The sequence below is a fragment of the Mirounga angustirostris genome, unplaced genomic scaffold (assembly GCF_029215605.1).
Source record: "Mirounga angustirostris isolate CCGP_5_RB_7025 unplaced genomic scaffold, mMirAng1.0.hap1 SCAF_5, whole genome shotgun sequence".
NCBI classification, from domain to species: domain Eukaryota; kingdom Metazoa; phylum Chordata; class Mammalia; order Carnivora; family Phocidae; genus Mirounga; species Mirounga angustirostris.
In genome coordinates this window covers 22973710-22995838 of record NW_026991713.1, presented here as the reverse complement: position 1 = coordinate 22995838, position 22129 = coordinate 22973710, and the positions used below count along the sequence as shown (strand labels likewise).

Sequence of the window (22129 nt, the reverse complement as noted above, 5' to 3'; positions counted from 1 at the left end):
TTCTTATCTGTTGCAGAGAAAATGATTTCTACCTCACAGGGTTGTTATGAGGATCAAATGATTACATAAATAGGTAGATAGACAGTGATATAGGTAGATATAAATATACCTTAGAATAGTAATGTGAGCTATTAATATTATGAATGCTGCATTTAATTCTTACAACATTGAAGGCAGACTTTGTCGCGCTAATGTCTTGGTCTGTTCAGGCTGCTCTAACAAAACACCCCAGAGACTAGGTGGCTTGTAAACAACAGCAATCACAGTTCTGGGGGTTAGGAAGTCCAAGATCAAGGCACAGGCAGATTTTGGGTCAGGTGAAGACCTGCCTCCTGGAGGGCTATCTTTTTGCTGTAGCCTCTCCTGGCCAGGGTGGCTAGGAGCTCTGCAGGGCCACCAATCCCATTCATGAAGGCTCCACCCCCATGACCTAAGCACCTCCCTGAGGGCAGCTCCACCTCATAATACATCACATTGGCCCTTAGGATTTCGACATGAATTTGGAAGGGACACAAACATTCAGACCATAACAGCCTTTTTCACAAATGAGAAAGCTGAGCCTGAGAGAGAGAGAGATTGCTGAAGAATTACATTAACTCTTTCAAGCCATTTGATGTCCTGGAGTTAGTAAGTCCAAAGGAAAAAAGGAGGGCCCCCAAAAGGAATAAAGGACTTTGCAGCAGTGCCAGTAGTTGCTGAATATTCCAGAATCCCAACTTAGCAGGGATTCCTTCCATTGGCCATGTGCAGCCTCTGCTACTCACTAAGGTTTGGGTAATTTGACGAATACAGCAACTCAAAGGAAATTCTCATGTGTTAATACCTGGGGTATCATCCACCCAGTTTTTTGGGGGGGGAGTATTTTTACTTGTATGAATTTATTTCATAGAAAAACTCACGCAGATTTGCAAAGTTATGGGTACAGGATGCTCCTTGCTACTTTCTGATCATTATCAAAACAAACATAGATACCAAGAAATAACCTAAATATCCATCAAAAGGTAGCAGTGTATATTCATTATGGTACTTTTTCTCTCCAGCTTTATTGAGATACTATTGTCATATAACATATGCAAGTTTAAGGTGTATGATATAATGATTTTTGTACACGAATATACTGCAAAATGATTACCACAATGATGTTAGTTAACACCTCAATCCCCTCACATAATTACCATTTTGTGTGTGTGTGTGTGTGTGTGTGTGTGGTGATAACATGAAAGACTGATTTTTTTTATCTCTTTTTTTCCACCCATCTTGATATCAGGTCCTATGTTCTCTGATGATCAAAATCTTGTGAAGAGAAGTTACTCGGGGAAATACATAAAATGTAGCAATTACTGTATGTGGCCAGAACTGGATCCGGTCTAACTGGGCTTTGTTTTTTGTGTGTTTATTTATTTTCCTTACCCTGCTCAGTACCAACTCACAGACTAAGTGTCAGCTCTACTGAGGATTTCTATATTTGCGAAAGAAGTCCACAATTTCAAAATAAGTCCTGGAAAGATGGTGATATAAATAGGCCTTCAGAAACTTGGGGAAGTTAGAAAGGAGAGACACATTTGTGGCTAAAAATGTCCTCCTTGGAATGCTGGCAGCAAAGTAAGAGGTAAGGTTAGCAATGAAGGAATGAGCACTAGGTGGCCAGTCTGTGGTCGTTTCTCTTCTTTATTCAACAAATGATGGCTGAGCTCCTACTCTGGGACGTTGTGCTAGGATTGTATTGAGAATAAATGAGAGATGCTCTCTCTCTCTGTCTCATTCTCTCTCTCAAATAAATAAATAAAATCTTTAAAAAAAAAGAATAAATGAGAGAAATAAGAAGCTGAAGGAGAATGGGTCTCCTTGAAGGGGGAGGGAAACTCTTACCCATATAACTGTTATAATATAGGGTCCCATCCTTCCAGTTCAAAACCCAGTACTAGCCCACCATTTCTCCATTCCTCTCTAAGCTTTAACTGTCCAAACCAAGCTTCTTACTCTCTTCTGTGATGTTGTTCAGCATGGGACACTGACTTTGGCATGCCCCTGGCTGGAGGGCTAATTTGGCCAGCATTGAGTAGTTGTGTTACTTCGGGCAACTTGCTTACACTCACTGAACTTCTGTTTGTTCATCTGAAAAGTAGGGTTTATAATACTCACTTCTTCGGAAGATTATTAGGAGCGTTAAAGATGGTTGATGTCAAGAACTTAGAACAGAAATCAGGTATATACTATGGTATACACAGCACACTTGTTCATATATCCATCGTAGTCAGGCTTTTGGGTTATTAACAGTAACAAATACACTTACCTGGAATATTATTCAGCCACGAGAAAGGAGGATATCCTGCCATTTGGGACACGATGGATGGACCTTGAGCACATTTTGCTAAGTGAGAGAAGTCAGAGAAAGACAAGTACGGTATCATTTATATGTGGAATCTAAAAAATTCAAAGCTGTAAAAAAGAGAGTAAAATGGTAGTCGCCAGGGGATGGAGGCTGATGGTGTTTAAAGGCACGAACATGTAACGAGTAGTAAATAAGCCATGCAGAGCTAATGCACAGTATCATGAATATAGACAATAATATTACAATTATGTAAATAGTGATAAATATCACTACTGTAGCGATCATTGCTTGGAAGTGAAAAGCTCCCACACGAAAGGACAAATCGAGTGCCCTTCAGAGTCAAAGATGGCAATGAATATGTGTGCCTGGCGAGACCAAGAAAAACTGTCATTTCTCTTTTCCTGCGTTAGCCTCACAGTCTGCAAATTAACAGACCAGCTGGAGAAGATAATAGTAGCTCAGCTTTGCTATGATTCTAAGAAATGCCCTGGAGGAGCATCTACTTCTCAGACTCAAGCGTAGGGAAATCCTGGTGAGGGTGGGTGGGGTGGAGGGTTAGGGGGAGGGTCAGGAAGAGGGGCCGTGTGTGGCCTCTCCCCTCGACAGGCCCCTCACAGCACAGCTCACACTAGCCAGCACCCTCACGGCAGTTCTGCTCAGTACTTTGCAGAAATGAGTTCAAAACATGGGCCAAGTAGAAAATCAGCAGATATAAGCCAACGCCAGGTCAAGTAAGACAAAACTAACGGCTAAGCGTGGCGAGTCAGGCCCGCTCCCGAAGAACAGGGCCCTCAGAGAAGGGCAGTGGGAACGCGGGCCTTCCACAGCGCCCTTCCCCGCGTCGCAGGGCCAGCTCACACCCCATCACCCCTGCCTCTGCCACCCTTTCAGGCATTTGGGGATGCTCTCCCTTTTACTGTGATTTGAAATGATTCCGTGACTCAGTTCTATTGTTGTTCTGTGTCCGGTGAGTAATGAAACATTTTTAACAGCATCTTTTGGGCGCCTTTTCCTTTGATTTTTTCCAGCTTAATGACATTATTGGGAAGGCTTTGGGGACTCTTATGCAGATGTACTTCCTGGCGAAGTTGCTACTTTAGGAGAAGTCATTACTTTTTGTGGGGCCCACAGGCACTGGAGAGGCTCTTACAAACAGCTTCCTGTGACAGTTACCTCATGAAAAATATGTTATATGTCAAATTAACTTCACAGTGCAGACCTCAGCTAAGCAGGCCCAGGACATCTCCCTAACGGAACTTGAAAGGTACCCAGAGTTTTAATTAAAATCAAGAATGTAATCGTGCTTAGTTTACTCCTCAGAGATTATCCACAAAATAATAGGAAGCGCTCGCCTTCGGTTTCTGACAGAATAAATGAAACTTGATTTGTTCCTCCCTGTAATGTTTATTACCGGGGAAACTACATTTTAATTGTTGTTGACAAATATTCTGATTTATGGGGTGCATAAAATGGAATGCGGTCTAGATAGCATGTGTCTACTTAACTTCTCCTTTGCAAAATTTTGCTTCGGGAGGCTGTGCTAGCTGTCTGTCATGGGTATTCTTTAGGCCAAAGCATATTAAAGTAAATCACCAGATTGGATCTTGACTAGTAAAAAGAACCATCTGTTAGGGAAAGATGTAAGCAGTGGGCGATAGAGGCGGTACTTGCCAACACAGGGAGGGCAAAGAGATCAACTGGAAGAATGGCAGTGTCCAGGGGATTCTATCCAGAAGCTGGTTAGCTTTCCAGCCTCCAAATCATGCATTTTTAATTCATCACATGGCAAAAAGACAAGTCAGACACTAATTGGCACCATAAAATAGAAAATTTGTACCATACCAGGAACTGTTCAGTCAAGGGGACTTTGCGCCCCAGTCCACATGGGCCATTTTGTATTCTGTTTAAACTTTAGAACTGAAACTGGAGGATGCAGAGGTGGCTCAAGAATCTATTTAAGTCATAGATTCCATTCAGGATGCTAGTTCATTACGAGAAAAACATTTGGGGGTAAATATGCCCATGACCCTTTTCCAAATAGAGTTAGAATATAGTAAATACTGGCATGTATGGAATGTCCCAATTTACATATATATATATGTAAATTATGTTATACACATACACACACACATAAAATTTTTCAGGTGTTAATGACAAAGTATTTGCTATCATCTCAACAACTGCTTCTGAGAATGGTCATTTTTTATGTGTGTCCTTAAGGAAACTAGAAGAACTATTGACTAATTTTAATGCTATGTGTTAAATGTACATTAATATATTTGAGAACTATTAAGATGAAGAATCTTAAGGCTCACAGTATTTCTTCCCACTAGGGATAATTAAGCCTCAATAATACACAAAAGTATTGCTCTGTTCTTCCGGATCCTTGTCCTAGAAAAAACAAAATGAATGTTAATGGAGGGTCCTCTTTGCCCTCGATATGGCTATGGATGATTACGTACTTTGCTTTCAAGATTTTTCTTATGGCTGCTTTCTCAAACTTTATATCCCAACACGCTTTGCTTTTGTTACATTTTTAGCTCGAGAAGCTCTTTCAAGCATAATTAAATCATTTAATGTTCCTGAGTGTTATTTTCCTCCTTAAGAAATGCAATTTCATGTCATTTCTTTAATTTGAACTCCTATTAGTGTTTCTGCCTTAGAATATACCTATCTTTATGAAGCTCCTGCAGGTACATTTCCAACACCTGGGATTTTAAGAAGTTAACCCAATACTGCCCCTCTGCAGGGCCAACCTTTGCTCCCACTAGTGTAGTTTCTTTGGTACATTTTGAGACAAATGTCACTGCAGAGACTCAGCATTATATCTCAGCCAGCTTCTCCATCCCCATCTCCTGGGGAGAGAACAAGGTGACAATCAAGCCTTTCCTGAGGTGACTTTGGTGGAGTTCAAAGAGAAAAATGGATTTTCCTCTTCTTCTTTAGCCTTGAAATTTTTCAAATCTTATGGAAAATCTGGAACAGACAACGAGAGCACTTTCATCATAGAGGCACGAGAAAATGGTTGGGGTTCAGAGGGGCCATTGCAGAACCTGGAGGAGAATTTGGGGATGACTGCTCAATTTGGCAACTTTACCAAAAATGGAGTGGTATCAAAAATAGTTGCTGTCTTAGTCAGCTCAGGCTGCCATAGCAAAATACCACAGACTGCACAGCTTCAAGAGCAGAAATTTATTTCTTCCCCATTCTGGAGGCTAGACGTCCAAGATCAAGGTTTTAGCAGGTTCGGTTTCTCCTGAGATTTCTCTCTTGGCTTGCAGATGGCCACTGCTCACTGTGTCCTCACACAGCCTTTCCTCTGAGTGTGTGCATCCCTAGTCCTCTTCCTCTTCTTCTGAGGACACCTGTCAGATTGGATCAGGGTCCACAAATATGACCTCACTTCACCTTAATTACCTCTTTAAACACTTTATCTCCAAATACAGTCACATTCTAAGGTATGATGTATTAGGACTTCAAATTATGAATTTTAAGGGGACACAATTAAGTCCATAACAACTGCAAATACTCTTAAGTGTGGTGAGAGCAGCCAGTGTGTGGGAAATTAATCAAATATGCCCAAGATGCAGAGCACCCCACCAGACAACAGGAATAAAGGAGGGCCCATCCTTTGGACTTGAAGTATTTTATTTCTGAGCCCTGAATCTATGGGATTCACAGCCCAAGACATTATCCTTCAAGAAAGAAAAAGATTCAAGAAAAGGATAATCAAAGCTAAGTAACTGTTCATAGGTTGTTCCTGGTTAATCTAGCCTCAAATTCATTCTAAGCCCAGTATTAGAGCACTGGATAAATCTTCTCATGGCGGCTCTAGACCGTGAGCTCCTCTGAGGCAGGGACTCTGAGTCACACATCCCTTGTGTCTCTCATGCCCAACGAAGGACCTGACACATTGCGGGGGGGTGAGGGGGGGGGAGAGATGTGTGAGAGTTTCCTGAATGGAGGCAAAGCCCTTGTTAGCAGAGCAAATGGAGGAGAGTGTGAAGAGCCTCAAGTCCTGCTGATTTCATTATATTACGTAGAACTACCTGGTATTTCTCTCAAATTAGAGCTTTTTCTGCCAGAGTGGTATTTGAAATAGAATGCATGACAACCGTGAATAAAATCAAGAATTCACTTTAAAATTCAATGTATTCATTCCTAGTGTTTACTCAGAAAATATTTGCAGAACATATTAAGGTATTAAAAGTTTCAGAGGGAATTAACAGCCCCTTGAGGATATCAGTGGCCTCATGGAAAGAATCTAAATATTCCTCCAAAACTCACAACCCTCATCAAACTTCAACATACTACTTCTTTTAAATTTACATCCTTTCTTAGAGTAATATACACTATGCACTTTATTCTCTTGCTTCTATACCTTTTTACAATTGTGCCAGATGGAAATTTCCATGAAGCTTCTAATCTTACCCCTATTGGTTTTATTAAATACTAACCATTTAGTCAACTCACCCTCAGACAAATAATTTTTTCTTGTTAATGATCTTTGATTTTTATATATTAATGTGGCAATAAAGGGAATCTTAGATGTTTTAGGTATACCATATTAATTTTTCAGTTGAAGACTTCACTGGTAAGCATCCTATGGAACCCATGAGAGAATGAGGCCCTTCCTTCCTTCCTTTCTTTCTTTCTTTCTTTTTCTTTCTTTCTTTCTTTTCTTTCTTTTCTTTCTTTTCTTTTTCTTTTTCTTTCTTTCCTTCCTTTCTTTCCTTTCTTTCTTTTTCCTTTTTTTTCTTTCTTTCTTTTCTTTCTTTCCTTCTAACATAAATTTTGTCCATGACTTTATTTCTATAATTCCATGAGGTCAAGCTTCTTGAGAGTTTGCAAAGTGAATAGACAATATAGATATCAAAATAAAAGTACTGGATTCCTTGACATTTACATCAAGGTCCTAGTTGATCAGAGGTTTGTCCTTTAGACTCAAAGTATTTTCTTAAAAGAATAGCTGACGTAAACCCTGGCTCTACTCTCCAAAGCTTCTTTTATTTCTCCTAAAAAGTCAAAACACCTTCACACAGATTTTCTTTTATCTTTACAGTATCCCTCTCAGGAAAACCAATTGCTGTGCCTCTGTTTTGTGAATGGAAACACTCAGGAGATATCCGCAGTTTTCTTACAAGACACAGTGTGCACAAAGCTGGGCTCATGCTCCAGGTCTTTGTCACCTTCAGGGGCAGAGCTGACTTTAACTGCTTAGAATGGAATCTTACTGAAGGCACCTGTAACCTATAGAGCTCCTGGCACTTGGTGGGCACTCAGAGCAACACAACTTGATATGCAATAGATTTCAAATCAATTGAGCTTCAATTAAAAATTCTCTACAGTGGTTCAAGACCACTTGTAAGGAAAGCCCTCCTATGGATATTGTTTTCATGATAAAAAATTATCAGGCAGATGCCGAGAGATATTGAGCATGTTTTCATGCGTCTGTTGGCCATTTGGATGTCTTCTTTGGAAAAATGTCTGTTCATGTCTTCTACCCATTTCTTGATTGGATCATTTGTTCTTTGGGTGTTGAGTTTAAGAAGTTCTTTATAGATTTTGGGCACTAGCCCTTTATCTGATATGTCATTTGCAAGTATCTTCTCCCATTCTGTTGGCTCTCTTTTGATTTTGTTGACTGTTTGTTTTTCTGTGCAAAATCTTTTTATCTTGATGAAGGCCCAGTTCATTTTTGCCCTTGCTTCCCTTGCCTTTGGTGATGTTTCTAGGAAGAAGTTGCTGTGGCTGCGGTCGAAGAGGTTGCTGCCTATGTTCTCCTTTAGGATTCTGATGGACTCCTGTCTCACATTTAGGTCTTTCAACCATTTGGAGTCTGCTTTTGTGTGTGGTGTAAGGAAATGGTCCAGTTTCATTCTTCTGCATGTGGCTGTCCAGTTTTCCCAACACCATTTGTTCAAGAGACTGTCTTTTTTCCATTGGACATTCTTTCCTGCTTTGTCGAAGATTAGTTGATCATAGAGTTGAGGGTCCATTTCTGGGCTCTCTGTTCTGTTCCATTGACCTATGTGTCTGTTTTTGTGCCAGTACCATACTGTTTTGATGATGACAGCTTTGTAATAGAGCTTGAAGTCCGGGATTGTGGTGCTGCCAGCTTTGCTTTTCTTTTTCAACATTCCTCTGGCTATTCGGGGTCTTTTCTGGTTCCATATAAATTTTAGGATTATTTGTTCGATTTCTTTGAAAAAAGTTGATGGTATTTTGATAGCTCAGCATCAGGGAAATCCAAATCAAACCTCAATGAGATGTCACCTCACACCAGTCAGAATGGCTAAAATTAACAAGTCAGGAAATGACAGATGTTGGCGGGGATGTGGAGAAAGGGGAACCCTCCTACACTGTTGGTGGGAATGCAAGCTGGTGCAGCCACTCTGGAAAACAGTATGGAGGTTCCTCAAAAAGTTGAAAATAGAGCTACCCTATGACCCAGCAATTACACTACTGGGTATTTACCCCAAAGATACAAAAGTAGGGATCGAAAGGGGTACGTGCTCCCCAATGTTTATAGCAGCAATGTCCACAATAGCCAAACTGTGGAAAGAGCCAAGATGTCCATCGACAGATGAATGGATAAAGAAGATGTGGTATATATATATAATGGAATATTATGCAGCCATCAAAAGGAATGAGATCTTGCCATTTGCAACACGTGGATGGAACTGGAGGGTATTATGCTGAGTGAAATAAGTCAATTAGAGAAAGACATGTATCATATGACCTCACTGATATGAGGAATTCTGAATCTCAGGAAACAAACTGAGGGTTGGAGTGGTGGGGGGTGGGAAGGATGAGGTGGCTGGGTGATAGATATTGGGGAGGGTATGTGCTATGGTGAGCACTGTGAATTGTGTAAGACTGTTGAATCACAGACCTGTACCTCTGAAACAAATAATACATTATAAGTTTAAAAAAAAGAAGAAGAAGAAGAAGAAAAAGAAGATAGCAGGAGGGGAAGAATGAAGGGGGGGGAAATCGGAGGGGGAGACGAACCATGAGAGATGATGGACTCTGAAAAAAAACTGAGGGTTCTAGGGGGAGGGGGGTAGGAGGATGAGTTAGCCTGGTGATGGGTATTAAAGAGGGCACGTTCTGCATGGAGCACTAGGTGTTATACGCAAACAATGAATCACGGAATACTACATCAAAAACTAATGATGTAATGTATGGTGATTAACATAACATAATAAAAATAATAATAATAATATAAAAAAAGATTAAAAAAATTATCAGGCAGAGCCACATTTAGCAATCTGGAGAAGACAGTTGGGACAAGTATTCATCATCTCTGCTCTACAAGGAACAAAATAGTACTACTATTTAAAAGATGAAAAAGACTTTTTCTCTCACTGTAGACAATTTAGGTGTGGCCCACCACAGGAGTCTCTATGTTCAGTGGCTTTTGTTGACACTATCTCTAGATGAAATTTATTTTAGAACCATGTGAACATAGAACCTTAAGGTTATAAGAGGTCTTAAGGTGCATCTTATCCAGGATTCCATTCAGTACTTGAATTTCTTCCATAATATCCCCCAACTGATGGTCACTCACTCTTTGCTTAAACACTTCAAATGCTGTTAGAGATTACTTCTTTGAACATCTCTGACTGATGAGGGACTTCCATAAGTTCCATCATCATACAATGAACAGAAATGTCTAACTTTAAACTATTATTCCAGTTCCACCTGGTGGGCTCCCAGAGAACTGATCTAATACTTCTTCTACAAAATAGTACTTTTAATAGTTGGTGTTACGGATCCTGTCTCATTTTCTCCGGGCTGAATAATCTCAGCCTTAATAGGACCTGGATTCAATTTACCACCTCTCTTGTGGTCATACCATTGAACATATACATTTTAATATTTATTCATTGACAGATACTTACTGAATGTTTAGTGTATGCCAAGATATCTCCCAACGTGTCCATGTCTTCTTGTGTGAAGCCAAGAACCTAAAAATCAGGCTGTGGTCTATAGCTCTACTAATAGAAAACAAAATCTTGGTCAAGTCATTAGTATCTTCCTGGACAATTTCTATCAGAATATCATTTCCCATTAAATTGGACACCATACTTCTATTAATATCACGAAAAACTAAAGTGGTTTTGTTTCATTTCTATTTTTGGTGGTTGTTGATTTTTTAGTGAGAAATAATGGTGGTCATTGTGGTACTAGTCCCCAAATCTCCATGGCTTAACCCATAATAGTTTGGGTTTTTTGTTTTGTTTTGTTTTGTTTTGTTGACTCCTGATTTTATTATTCAATTTCTCTTTTCTATTTAAAGTAGTCTTTGGTGGCTGGGAAGCCTGGCCTCCCAAGACCAGAGTCAGTTGGAGCTGGTTGTTGTTGGAAGGGATTGGGTGGGGACAGGGATGGGGTCAGGGAGACCCTGCTCTGTTGGCGGTCCTGGGTGGAGAAGACAAACTGCACTTCACAGAGCCTGGGGTGTGGTGGGAGGGGGATGAGGCAGGAGCAGCAAGCTGGGGAGATGGGACCCACCTCAGTCCCCAGCTTCATTCTCTTTAATGTTTCCCCACTGGTGGCATTCTCTGCAGTCTTGGAGGCCTTCTTTTTTTTTCTTTTTCTGGGTTTTCTGACTTGCAGAACTCTGGAGGAGGGCCTTTAGCTCTGCATCCTGGACCCCCATCTCAAACTTGTAGAGGTCAGGTTCAAAGGGATCACTGGTTATCCGCATGGGGCCATTGGGCATGAGCAGGACTGTAAATTTAAACTGGGCAACAAATTCACCCTCCTTCTCATAGAGAACATTAAATGACTGCAGCAGTTCATGTTTGGCATACTCCACCACATCCATCCGGGCCTTCTTCTCATCTTCACATGCTCTTAAAGTAAATGGCATGGCATCAAAACGCCTTTCAACCTCACTGAAGAAGGCACGCGAAGTTTTCATTTTCAGGCCATACTGTTTAGAAGGGTCTCATTTTGTAAATGGTGGTTCTCTGCCCTGCATCCTTGGCCTTGCCCTCTCCTGAGCTGACAAGAACATCCACAGCATATACTTCATGTACCTCAAATTCAGCTTTTTCATGGTCCTTCTTCTGCTCGTCTGTGGGATTCTGGATAATGGTTTTCTCTCCATCGATGACATGCTGCTTCAATTGATGGGACAACATACCTTCTATTGGTGTGCAATTAAACGAGTGGGCAACTTTGTTCCAGGCTTCTGTCACTTGTGTGTCTGGTTTCCAGGTTTGACCAGGCGTAGGGCAGCTTCAGCACAAAGGTGAGCTGCCTTAATGACATCTGCTTTCCGCCCTGTTACTTGGGTCCCCTGAGCTACGTCAACCACGAAAGTGTGAGCCACATTAGCGATGAATCCATCCAAATGGACCCCAAAGTCAATTTTTACCAAGTCACCTTCCTTGAGAATATAGTCCTGGTCGCTCTTCAAAGGAGAGAAGTGACATACACAATTATTTACTGAAATGCTGGTGGGAAAGGCAATACCTTTCTTCATTTCTTTTTCTTTCTTGAAAATTTTCCCTGTCTCTTCCATAATCATGGCATCACCTTTCTCACACAGGCTCAGTACCCACACACCTGCGCAGGATGCTTCCACCAAAGACCGAAGTACCTGGTTGGCGATGTCAACCCCCATCTTATACTTGGTCACGACCAGGTCCTTGGCGATAGTTTGCTCCTGCTGCTCGTCCTCGCCCGACACCTTCCCACCACCACCACTGCAGCCTCGTTCCCCCTGAGCCGCCGCCTCTGTCTCCCTTCCCAGCCAGAGGCTGTGGCTAGAGCCCCTTCGATCCGCGAGGAGAGCGCGAGCGAAAGCGCGAGTTAGCAAGGGAGTGGGCAGGCGAGCGAGAGCGAGAGCGAGAAGCTCCAGCGCGCGGGCTAGTTTGGGTTTTTTCTCACTTCTTAGGTGACATGAAGTTACAGATCAGGAGGTAAGGGCAGGGGAAAGGCTCTCCTCAACATTCCTTCACGGACCCGGGCTTTGGCACTTCCTAGGTCCTCAGAGTGCCCCACTGGGTCTAGCCCTAAGTCAAGGGAAAAGTGAAATTAGGGAGAAGACTTAGTGCTCTCCCTTAACTGCCTTGGCCCAGAGGAGAAGCACATTTTCCTGTGTTCCATTGGCAAAAACCAGACACAAGGGAGGTTGGGAAATGTAGTTTAGATGAGGCCCCAAAAGAAGAGAGAAACTGAATTACGTTGATTACAGCAGTGTCTACACAGCTTTTGGGGGGCAGCTGTCTCCCATCATGGCCTTATATAGAACTCACTGTCCATTCAAAACCTAAATCTCTTACCAAAAAACCACATGAATTGTATTGTCCTGAATTTGTGCAGTTGGTTTATTAGACTCAATAGTTGATTTGTTAAATTTCTGTCTGATTTGATTCTGACCATTTGTTTTGTTTTGTTTTCAACCTTTATTTTGTCACAGGTTATATTTACTATCACTCTGCATTCATATCATCTTATCATCCGTACATTTCATAATATTGTTTTTACATCCTCATGAAAAGCATTAACTGAAAAGGTAAATGACCTGGCCTGGAGCAAAGGACTATGGCACACTATTAGAAACCCCCTTCCATGGTAACAGAAATGAGCATTCTTTGTATTTAGTTATTGTTATTCTTCCAATTATGAAGCCATTTAGATAGATGATAAATATTCTTCTAATTATGAAGCCATTTAAAGAGATGATAGACAGATGATAGATGATAGATGATATAGCCGTGTTGCTAAAATGCATATCACTTCCTCATTCCCTGTTTGAAACCCATCATTCAGTTATTAAACGAACAATTGTTTTTTGTTTTGTTTTGTTTTGTTTTTTAAAGATTTTATTTATTTATTTGACACAGAGAGAGAGAGAGACAGCTAGAGAGGGAACACAAGCAGAGGGAGTGGGAGAGGGAGAAGCAGGCTCCTGGCCGAGCAGGGAGCCCGATGCAGGGCTCGATCCCAGGACCCTGGGATCATGACCTGAGCCGAAGGCAGACACTTAACGAGCCACCCAGGCGCCCCCGAACAATTGTTTTTACCCTTTACTGTGGGCTAGGTACCTTGCTAAGCTTTTGGTCCATATCTGCTTAATCCTCACAAGTACCTGTAAGATAGTTATGCTCATTTTACAGATTTAGGGAGATAAAGAAATCCAGCCAAGCTCAGTAGTTTGGAGTCAAAATGTAAACTTTGACGTCTGCCTCCGGAGCCTACTTTTGTATATACTTCCCTACCTTTCATACCTCAGGGGGTCTTCTTCCCTGTTCTCCTCCCTCTCGGGCCGGAGATGGGTTCAGGTAGGGAGAGATGCATAACCTCAACAGTACATATTGCAATTATTCTCAGGGACCACTGTTATGTTATCATCACTCATTGTTTTCCCAAGATCCAGTGTCAGACAAACCAAACCACGGGTTTCTCCATATCCAGTAGATGTTTTTGCTGGCCTTTTCTCTTGGCATGCTTTGGCTCTGTCGGCCACTCCTGCTCTCTTGAAATACTTCCTTTCCTCAGCTTCAGCGATACCTCACTCTCATTTCCTTCCCTGCCTCTGGCCATTCCTTCTCGTCCTCTCCTCTACTTAGCATTAAATGTATTCCTTCCTATTCCTTAAAGTAGGAATCTATGCCCCATCGTCTCATCCATGCCTGTAGATGCATCACCACATACATACAGATAAATATAAATGTACATATACTATTTCAGACTTTCCTCTGAGCTCCAGACCCACATATCCTGCCCTCCCTTGGCTCACCACACTCGACAGTCCAAAAGCAGACATGAGCTCCCTGGCAAAACTGGTTTTCTTCCAGGGGTCTCTTAACTTGCTAACAGTACCCATATGCACACCAGAATCAGAGAATCACCTATTGCCCATCACCATCCTGTCATTATCTTTACATTCACTCCTTCTCTCCATCTCTGCCACTTCTACCCCAATCCAGCCCTTTTGTGCTATCTCTTCTGAAATAGCCTGCTGGCTAGTCTGCCTACATTCATTCTGGTCTCCTGACAACCCCACGCCCCACACTGCAACCAGAGCGATCTTGCCAAAACCTAAATATATTTACATCTTCCTCTGCTTTAAACTCCTTGATGGGCCGTCATTGTTCCCTGACTCCTAGCCACACTGACCTTGTCTCAGCCCCACTTAGAAGCTATGCTCCCTCCTGCCACAGGACATTTGTACATGTTGTTCCATCTCTCTGAAGTACCCTTTCCCATGACCATCCTACCCCTTTTCCTGAAATAATCATACTCCTGCCTCACCTCAGAGGAAACACCACTTCCCAGGAAAGACCAGGTCAATTTCTCTGTCATATGCTAACACGTACCTTCTTCCCTTCTTTTATAACAGTTACCATGGTTGTCATTTTACATTTATTCTGGTGATTCGTTGATTGTCTTCTTCACTAGACCATAAGGTCCTTAGGGGCAAAGCCCATGTCTCCTTTCGTCCCCCATACTGCCAGTGCCTAACAGAGTGCCTAGCACATTTCAATGAAATAAATGAATGACCCAACCCATTCTGTAATTCTAATCATTTGATTCCCAGGAAACTGTCCTGATTTAATGAAAACTAAAATATCCACTTTGTTATTAAATTATATCTTCATGAGAATTCATTGTGCGTAGGCCAGAGCCAAAATTTCACCTAACCACTAGAAGCATATTCATTCGTGTGCATGAAATCTACCATATTACTTCACGGCGCTTGATGAAATACAAACTCTGGAGCTGGAATGTTTTCCAATAGTGAGCTATTAATAATTTAACAAAATTAATTCAAAACACTTCACTCAACAGTGAAACAGACATGAGGAGGAAATGATGCGTGTACCAGTCTTCCAGAGTTGAATTAAGTATGGAAAAGGGAAAAGCTGCCGACCTTTGTTTAGAGTGAAAGTCCCCATTTACAATTTAATATAAATTCTATGTTTTTCTAAAGATATTAAGAACAAACATCAGAGACATAAATAAAAATCTTTGCTTTACACAGGTGAATGATTTAACATGGTAATAGTCATTTGTCAGGCCTCAGAAAAGGAAAAAAAAAAATTGAAGGGAGTTTTTTTTTTTTTCTTCAGCATGAAGCAGTAATCAAGTCAAAGAAAAGCTTTCAGTAATTATTATTATTAGGAATAATCATCAGGACTACAAAGTGAGGCAGACAATCCACAGAGCATAGAATCAGCTCCTACCGGGAGGGTCCCACGATTTCCACTAGAACAGCATGGGAAGCAGGAGACATTAGAAAGACAGATGAGCCCCTAGTGGAGCAAAGTTTCCCAGTCGAAATCTTACTTTGAATAGGGAAGCCAGCTGAATCCTCTACCCCACACCAAGAGCGAAGAGGAGAAAGATGGTGAGCAAGCGGCCGTCATCATTAACCAAACGAGGAAGAGAGGAAGGGGAAAACAGGTGTCCAGCCATCAAAATGTAACTCTTGCCAAGGAGAAGCCTTGGAATGTAGGCCAGTGGTCCCCAAACATTAGAGCATCACAATCACATGAGGGCTTGTTAAAATGCAATAACTGGGACCCACACCCAGAAGTTCTGATTCAGTAGGTCTAGGGTGGGCCCAGGCATTTACACTTTAACATGTTCCCAGGCAATACCCCTGCTCCTGTTTGGAGGACCACCCTTTGAAAACGACCCTTGGAAAACTATATGCAAAACATCTAATAATAATGAGCGCGTACGCTGCGCCGAAGGTTTTGTATATATCATCTCATTTAATCTTTCTAACAACGCTATGGAAAGGGGAATAAATATCCCCAAGTTACAGTGAGGAATCTGAGGCTAAGGCATTAGGTGACTGGCCAGCCTAGTGAGTGGAAAGGCTCTTTCTAAAGCCCAGTGGTCTGTACAGTCTTCTTGGCTCTGGGATTTTAAGAATCTCTCTTCAACCTGGTCACTACCAACCCCAAATAAGTCATCATTGACAACCACGCCCCCAATAAAAAATTAGAAATAACTAAATTGGCTTTCAAAGTCTCTAGCAGTGGTAAACCCACAAACACACTGTAGGGTGGTTTTGGGGAAACATTATTGGTGCGGCCATAATGCACTGTGAGAGGAGTAATCGATGATGTTGCAGACAGCAATTGGATGTATGTGCCAGGCCCATCGATTAGTCAGAAGAGAAATGGAATAAGAGAATAGAAGGCTCCCAAAGAATCATATTAGGCACTGATGAGAGAAGCATGGACCTTACCACAAATGAGTAACATATAGTGAAGGTAACCAGCAAGCCATCATGGACCCTGGGGAGAAGTTTGGATGGGGAGAGTTTGGGAGAAAGGAGCTCAAAATCAGAGATCAGGACATGAACAACACTGCCCCAGGGAAATATGGACCCAAGCAGGAGCCAGGGGACAGCACTAGAGAGGTTGCAGAGGTGTGGCTCTCCCATGTAAATGAATTCTTCTCATACTACCCCACCGCCCTCCGAAGTAGCCTCCATCCTAGAGACAAGGCAATAGTCAGGAGAACAGCTTTGGAGTGTAACAGACTATACCTGAGTGATATTGGTTACAAGCATCCTCTATACCTCCATTCCTCATCTGTTTATAATGGACCTAATAACTCCTGCCTCCAAGGGTTGTAAGAATTAAATGAGATAATGTATGTAAAGCATTTAGTCCCTGGGGCATCATACCAGCTCAGAATCTGCTAGCTCTTTTATTATTGCTCTTCTTGCTTTGTTATCATCAGCGTTAATATTGTCATCCTCGGCGTACCTGGGTGGCTCAGTCGGTTAAGCATCTGCCTTCGGCTCAGGTCATGATCCCAGGATCTGGGGATGAAGCCTCTCTCTTCAGGCTTCCGGCTCAGCGGGACGTCTGCTTCTCCTTCTGCCACTCCCCCTGCTCGTGCTCGCTCTCTCACGCTCTCCCACTCAAATAAATAAATGAAATCTCTAAAAAAATTAAAAATTAAAAAAAATATATTGTCATCCTCAAGGGAAGAGTAGTTATGTCAAAGGGAGAATTTAATGGCCCAGATAATCTTCGGTGATCAGTTCATGGGTATTCCTCCTGTTAATCAAGAGCTTGACAGTCTGGGTCATGTGGTTCTAATGACAGAGGTGCTCCTGATAGAATTAGCAAAAAAGTAAAATAAAATAAATAAAGCAGCATTTGGTGCCCTACTTTTCTCCAGTACGGTTTACATGTTCTCCTAATTAAATTTTTGAGAAAACTTCGTTCCACAGCCGTGCTGGGTTTACTCAGATGTGCTACAGAATGATTCACAGCCTTGATAGAAACTTCTCTGTGCCGAGTGCCAAATTCCTTGATGTAGGTGCAATATGAGAATTCATTTATTATTTTACCCTAGCTTAATTAATTCCACTGCCAGCTACCTGTTGATGATGGAGGTGTATTGACAATGCTGAACCAAGTTTGAAGCCAAAGAGTTTTAATAACATATTTACTGCTGGGTCGTCAGCCGCTTTTGATTAAACTTCAGGAGGATTTATAACCATCTCTCTCCCAACATGTCTGTAACCTTTAAGGGATGTCTGATACAAAGCAAAGGTCATGGGTTCCAAAAGCCCTTGTTCTAATAAATACGTTCGACAGCTGATCCTGAACGTGCAGCTGCTTCTCATCCTTTCTCCATCCTCCCCTCACTTCCTTTTTTACAGCAATCTCCAACAAGGAGAAAAATTAACAGGAACAGAATTAATGGTTTAATTTTGCAAGAGAAAAGCCAGCGTTTAGGACGTCTCGCTGGGGTGAGGGGCTTTTGTCTTTGCTGATGACCCAAACGTGTCTGCCAAGGAGAAATACGGTGTCCAGTCTCCCATTGAACTGCCACAGGAATGGATTGGCTGTGGCTCCTGGCTTGACAGGTGCAATAAATATTAATTAGTGTGCTTGGCTACGGAGGGAGTGATGATATACACTCGTTCCTCTGAAGCATTAAATTGTAGCGTTAGTCTTGATAATGCTTCATCTTCTCCATCACGGCGGGAAAACATTTTGAGTTACATGCGTCCCTATATAGGCAAAGGAATAAAGGTTTATCTGTTGTCTGGAATTTTCCAGGTGCAAAGAGTGGGGCCTAAGACTGATCGTGAGTCAGGCACCAGGTATTCCGTGTGTGCATGCGTGCGTGTGTGTGTGTTTTAATCAGCATTTCATGTGGCACAAGCCAATTTCTATAATGTTGTTAAGGGATAAAGCTGAAACATTTTGCTATTGTCAAGATATTTGATTACATTGGGAATGGATTTGAAAACTCCTTGTCTAAAACAACTGCCAGAAATATGCATTAAATATTAGAGGAACCGTGTTTATTAGATTACAGAGGAGTTGGTAGGTTTATGGGATGTTCCCCAGTGTGTGTGAATAAATACCTGTAACAGCCTGGGAACTGGAGATGGCTGTATTCAGGAATTAAAGATAAAATGCTCTTAAAATTCAGCTCTAATCGGAAACACAAGATAAGCCACAAGATAAGCAAATTAACATTAGCATTGATTCTAGGCTTGCAACAAAACATGTTTTCGAAATGGGTATGTTTAGTTGCTTACACCTGAAGTTAGAGCAACACAACAGCATTTCACCAAGAAAAGAGGTTCTAATTAAATACTGATATTTTCCGAATCCTTAATTATAGTGGCTTACAGTTCTGCCTAAGGGCTTCTCTAGGAGCTAATTTGCTGGAATATTACCATTTACACTTTTTCATTTGTTGAAGATCGCGTTCCCTTGCAAACTGCCTTTTTTAAGTTCGTCATAACTTTGGGCACCTGGGTGGCTCAGTCGGTTAAGTTTGTCATAACTTCACTTGCCATCCTCTTCTGGGAATGTTTCCTACCCCCCGTATAGGAAAGACTAGCGAGAAACTTGGCAAACAAAGTTTCATTTGGGGTGGAATTCTTCCCCCTCCTGTATGGCTTAAATGTGTTGATATCTGTTTCTGTTCTGCAGCTGCAAAGAAGTGGTTTTTGGCAATGGGAATGCACGTGTGTTTCTTATTCTCTCCTGGAGTTCTGGGTCCTAGCCGCACATCCCCAAGCAAGCATTTCTGGAGCTACAGAGAGCACAGGGAAGCAGCGCTCGATAGGCACTGAAATATTAACTAATGATGAATTGCCCTGAATCAGCAGGCACCTGGGAACTGGGACTGGACCATTTCTGCAAAAATAGGCCCGCCGGGCAATCTCCCAGGACACAGCTCCAATCAGTGGGACATACCTTCCCTGATTGCCTCTACTCCTGCAACATTTACACCTGCTTACCTAGAGAAGAACAGTCCATCTTCCCCCCAGGCCCTTGGAATGGCTTTGACTACCGCCTGGAGGTGGGCTCCACAACTCTAGTCCTCTGCATCTCCTGTCTACCAGACCCTTAAACACAAGGGACCACTGTATGTAGACAGCTGATGGGGAGTAAGAACTAATGTGTGACTAGTCACCTCTTGTCCCCAGCATGGAGTCAGACCTCTAGAACTTTATCCTTGGCAAGGTGGACCAAGAGGTGAATAGGGAAGCCAGTGGGATAAGAGCAAGACATATTCTTCAGCCTCAAGTAAAAATGTGCTCCCCTATAATCCCCAGGACTGCAAGATTCTGTCTAGCTATTAGGAAAATTCATGAAAATGACCAGGTTTCTAACTGTCATCAAAATACAGATAATTAATGAGATTCTTAAAGATCAGAATGTGGATGCCATGGCCCCATGATTGAACACTGCCTTAGTGCCTTATAATGTGTCCTTCCTACATTGAAAAATTTCCAAGTCCAATGCCCTCAACAAAAATCAAGGTATTTCCAAAGGCAAAGCAGGAGATAGTATTCAGACCCCTACTGGGCCCATGAAAATGAAAAGTCCACAAACTGAGTATTGAGAAAAGTATATCAAAACTTGAACAAGCTTTGGTTCTTGGAGCTCCGGAGATTCTTTAAGACTTTTTCATACATAAAATGCCAAATCTGCTCTAGTCCTGGGCTACGATGTAATGATTGGAATCACTAGGGTTCCCCTAGGCATGGTTAAGAGACTCAAACAGAAAAACATCTAGTTAGATGCAATTATGCTTTTACCCAGAAGAACAGAAAAGTCCCTATTGAAACCTCTAAAAATATCTTTTTTCTTTTTTTTCTTTTATTATGTTATGTTAACCACCATATATTACATCATTAGTTTTTGATGTAGTGTTCCATGATTCATTGTTTGCGTATAACACCCAGTGCTCCATTCAGTACATGCCCTCTTTAATACCTATATATCTTAAACGCATGTCTAAATAAGGAGGATTTAAAATAAAAATGATAATGGAATTTGGAACTAGGCAGATCTGGGTTTAAGTAGGGATTCACCAGGAGTTATAGTCTCAAATCACTTGAGCCTCAATTTCCTCATCTGTAAATTGAGTATAGTGGTACTTTTCTGAAAAGGCTATTAGGAGGATCCAATGAGATAATGTTTTGTAATGTTTGGCAAAGTGCTCAGTGCTAATAAATAGATGCTATACATAGTAGTTACATGATAATAATTATTATAATTATTGCCATTAAATTAGATTTCAAAATCTTCACCATGATCCATAAGGTCCTGCATCATCAGATTCCTCTCCACAGTCATAGAATGTGGTAGGCGAATTACAGCGGGTGAGAAGACTCCACACCCCAATCCCCAAGACTGTGAATCTGATGAGGTATCACGCCCGTGAATATGTTACAGTGAATATGTTTAAGGGGCTAAACAATGGACTCTAAAATAGGGAGAGTAGCATGGATTATCCAGGTGGGTCCAATAAAATCACATGAGCCCTTAAAGCAGAGGCAAGCAAGGCAGGCAGACCAAAACCTGAGAAGGACTTAGTCTGCTGTTGCCAACTTGAAAATGCAAAGAGCCACATGGGTAATGTGAAAAAGAAGTGCCAACCACCAATGAGGATCCTGAGCCTCAGACCCTTGACTGCTATCTTGATTTCTGCCTTGACAAACTCTTAGCAGAGAATTCAGCTTCTGACCCCCAGAAACTGTGAGATAATAAACAGATGTTGTTCTAGGCTGCTAAATTTGTGGTGATTTGTTATGGCAGCAATAGAAAACTACTATAGCCATCTACTCCTTACCCGAACAGACATTTCGAATATGCCATGTTCTTTCTACTTCAGGGCCTTGCATAGCCTCTTCCCTCTTTCCCCAGCTTTTCACCTCACTAACACTTATTCATCCTTTCGGTGTCAGCTCAAATTTCACCTCTTCACAGAAGCAGTCCTTGGATTTCTTATCTAAAGTGCGTCCCCTCCTCCAGTGATCACCACCATTTACACTTTTTTTTCAAGACCCTATTGATCTCTTCCCAAGTCTTTGTCCGAATTATCTTAGTTGTCTTTTTTCTTGTTTATTTTCCCTACTTAATTGTAAATGCAGCACATGCCATGACTCAATAAATAGTTGCTAAATGAACATGGATTAATGCTTTACCTCACTAAATCCTTATGGATTATATCAAGTGAGGAAGATACTATTATTACCCCATTTTACAGATGAGGAACCTAAAAAGTAAAGAGATTAACTCCAAAGATCACACAGGCCCTAAGTAACTGAGCTCATGGATGACAACAGAGTTCACGTTCTCAATCTGAGTGTTCATGCCCCTCCAATGTAAGTTTGCCAAGTAGGAAAATATCAACATCACAGTGAGCCCACAGATGTTATTCCCCCAAAGTCAGATATGTAGAGCACTCTAACAGGCACTTAAATTCAAAACTCTGCCTCTTGACATGGCAGTTGAGGCCTGGTCTCTGTATTAGTGTCCCGGGGCT

The 22129-nt window shown here is 41.7% G+C and overlaps 1 protein-coding gene across 1 annotated transcript; it reads right to left on the bottom strand.

Annotated features, from left to right (window-relative positions):
* Positions 1 to 10706: 10706 nt before the first annotated feature.
* Positions 10707 to 14703, bottom strand: LOC123837296 (proliferation-associated protein 2G4-like). Its single transcript, XM_045866174.3, is given in 5 exon segments — positions 10707 to 11291; positions 11293 to 11552; positions 11555 to 12240; positions 13378 to 13442; positions 14674 to 14703. Coding segments are annotated over 5 exon segments (1479 nt in total). The 3' UTR covers positions 10707 to 10853.
* Positions 14704 to 22129: the final 7426 nt, after the last annotated feature.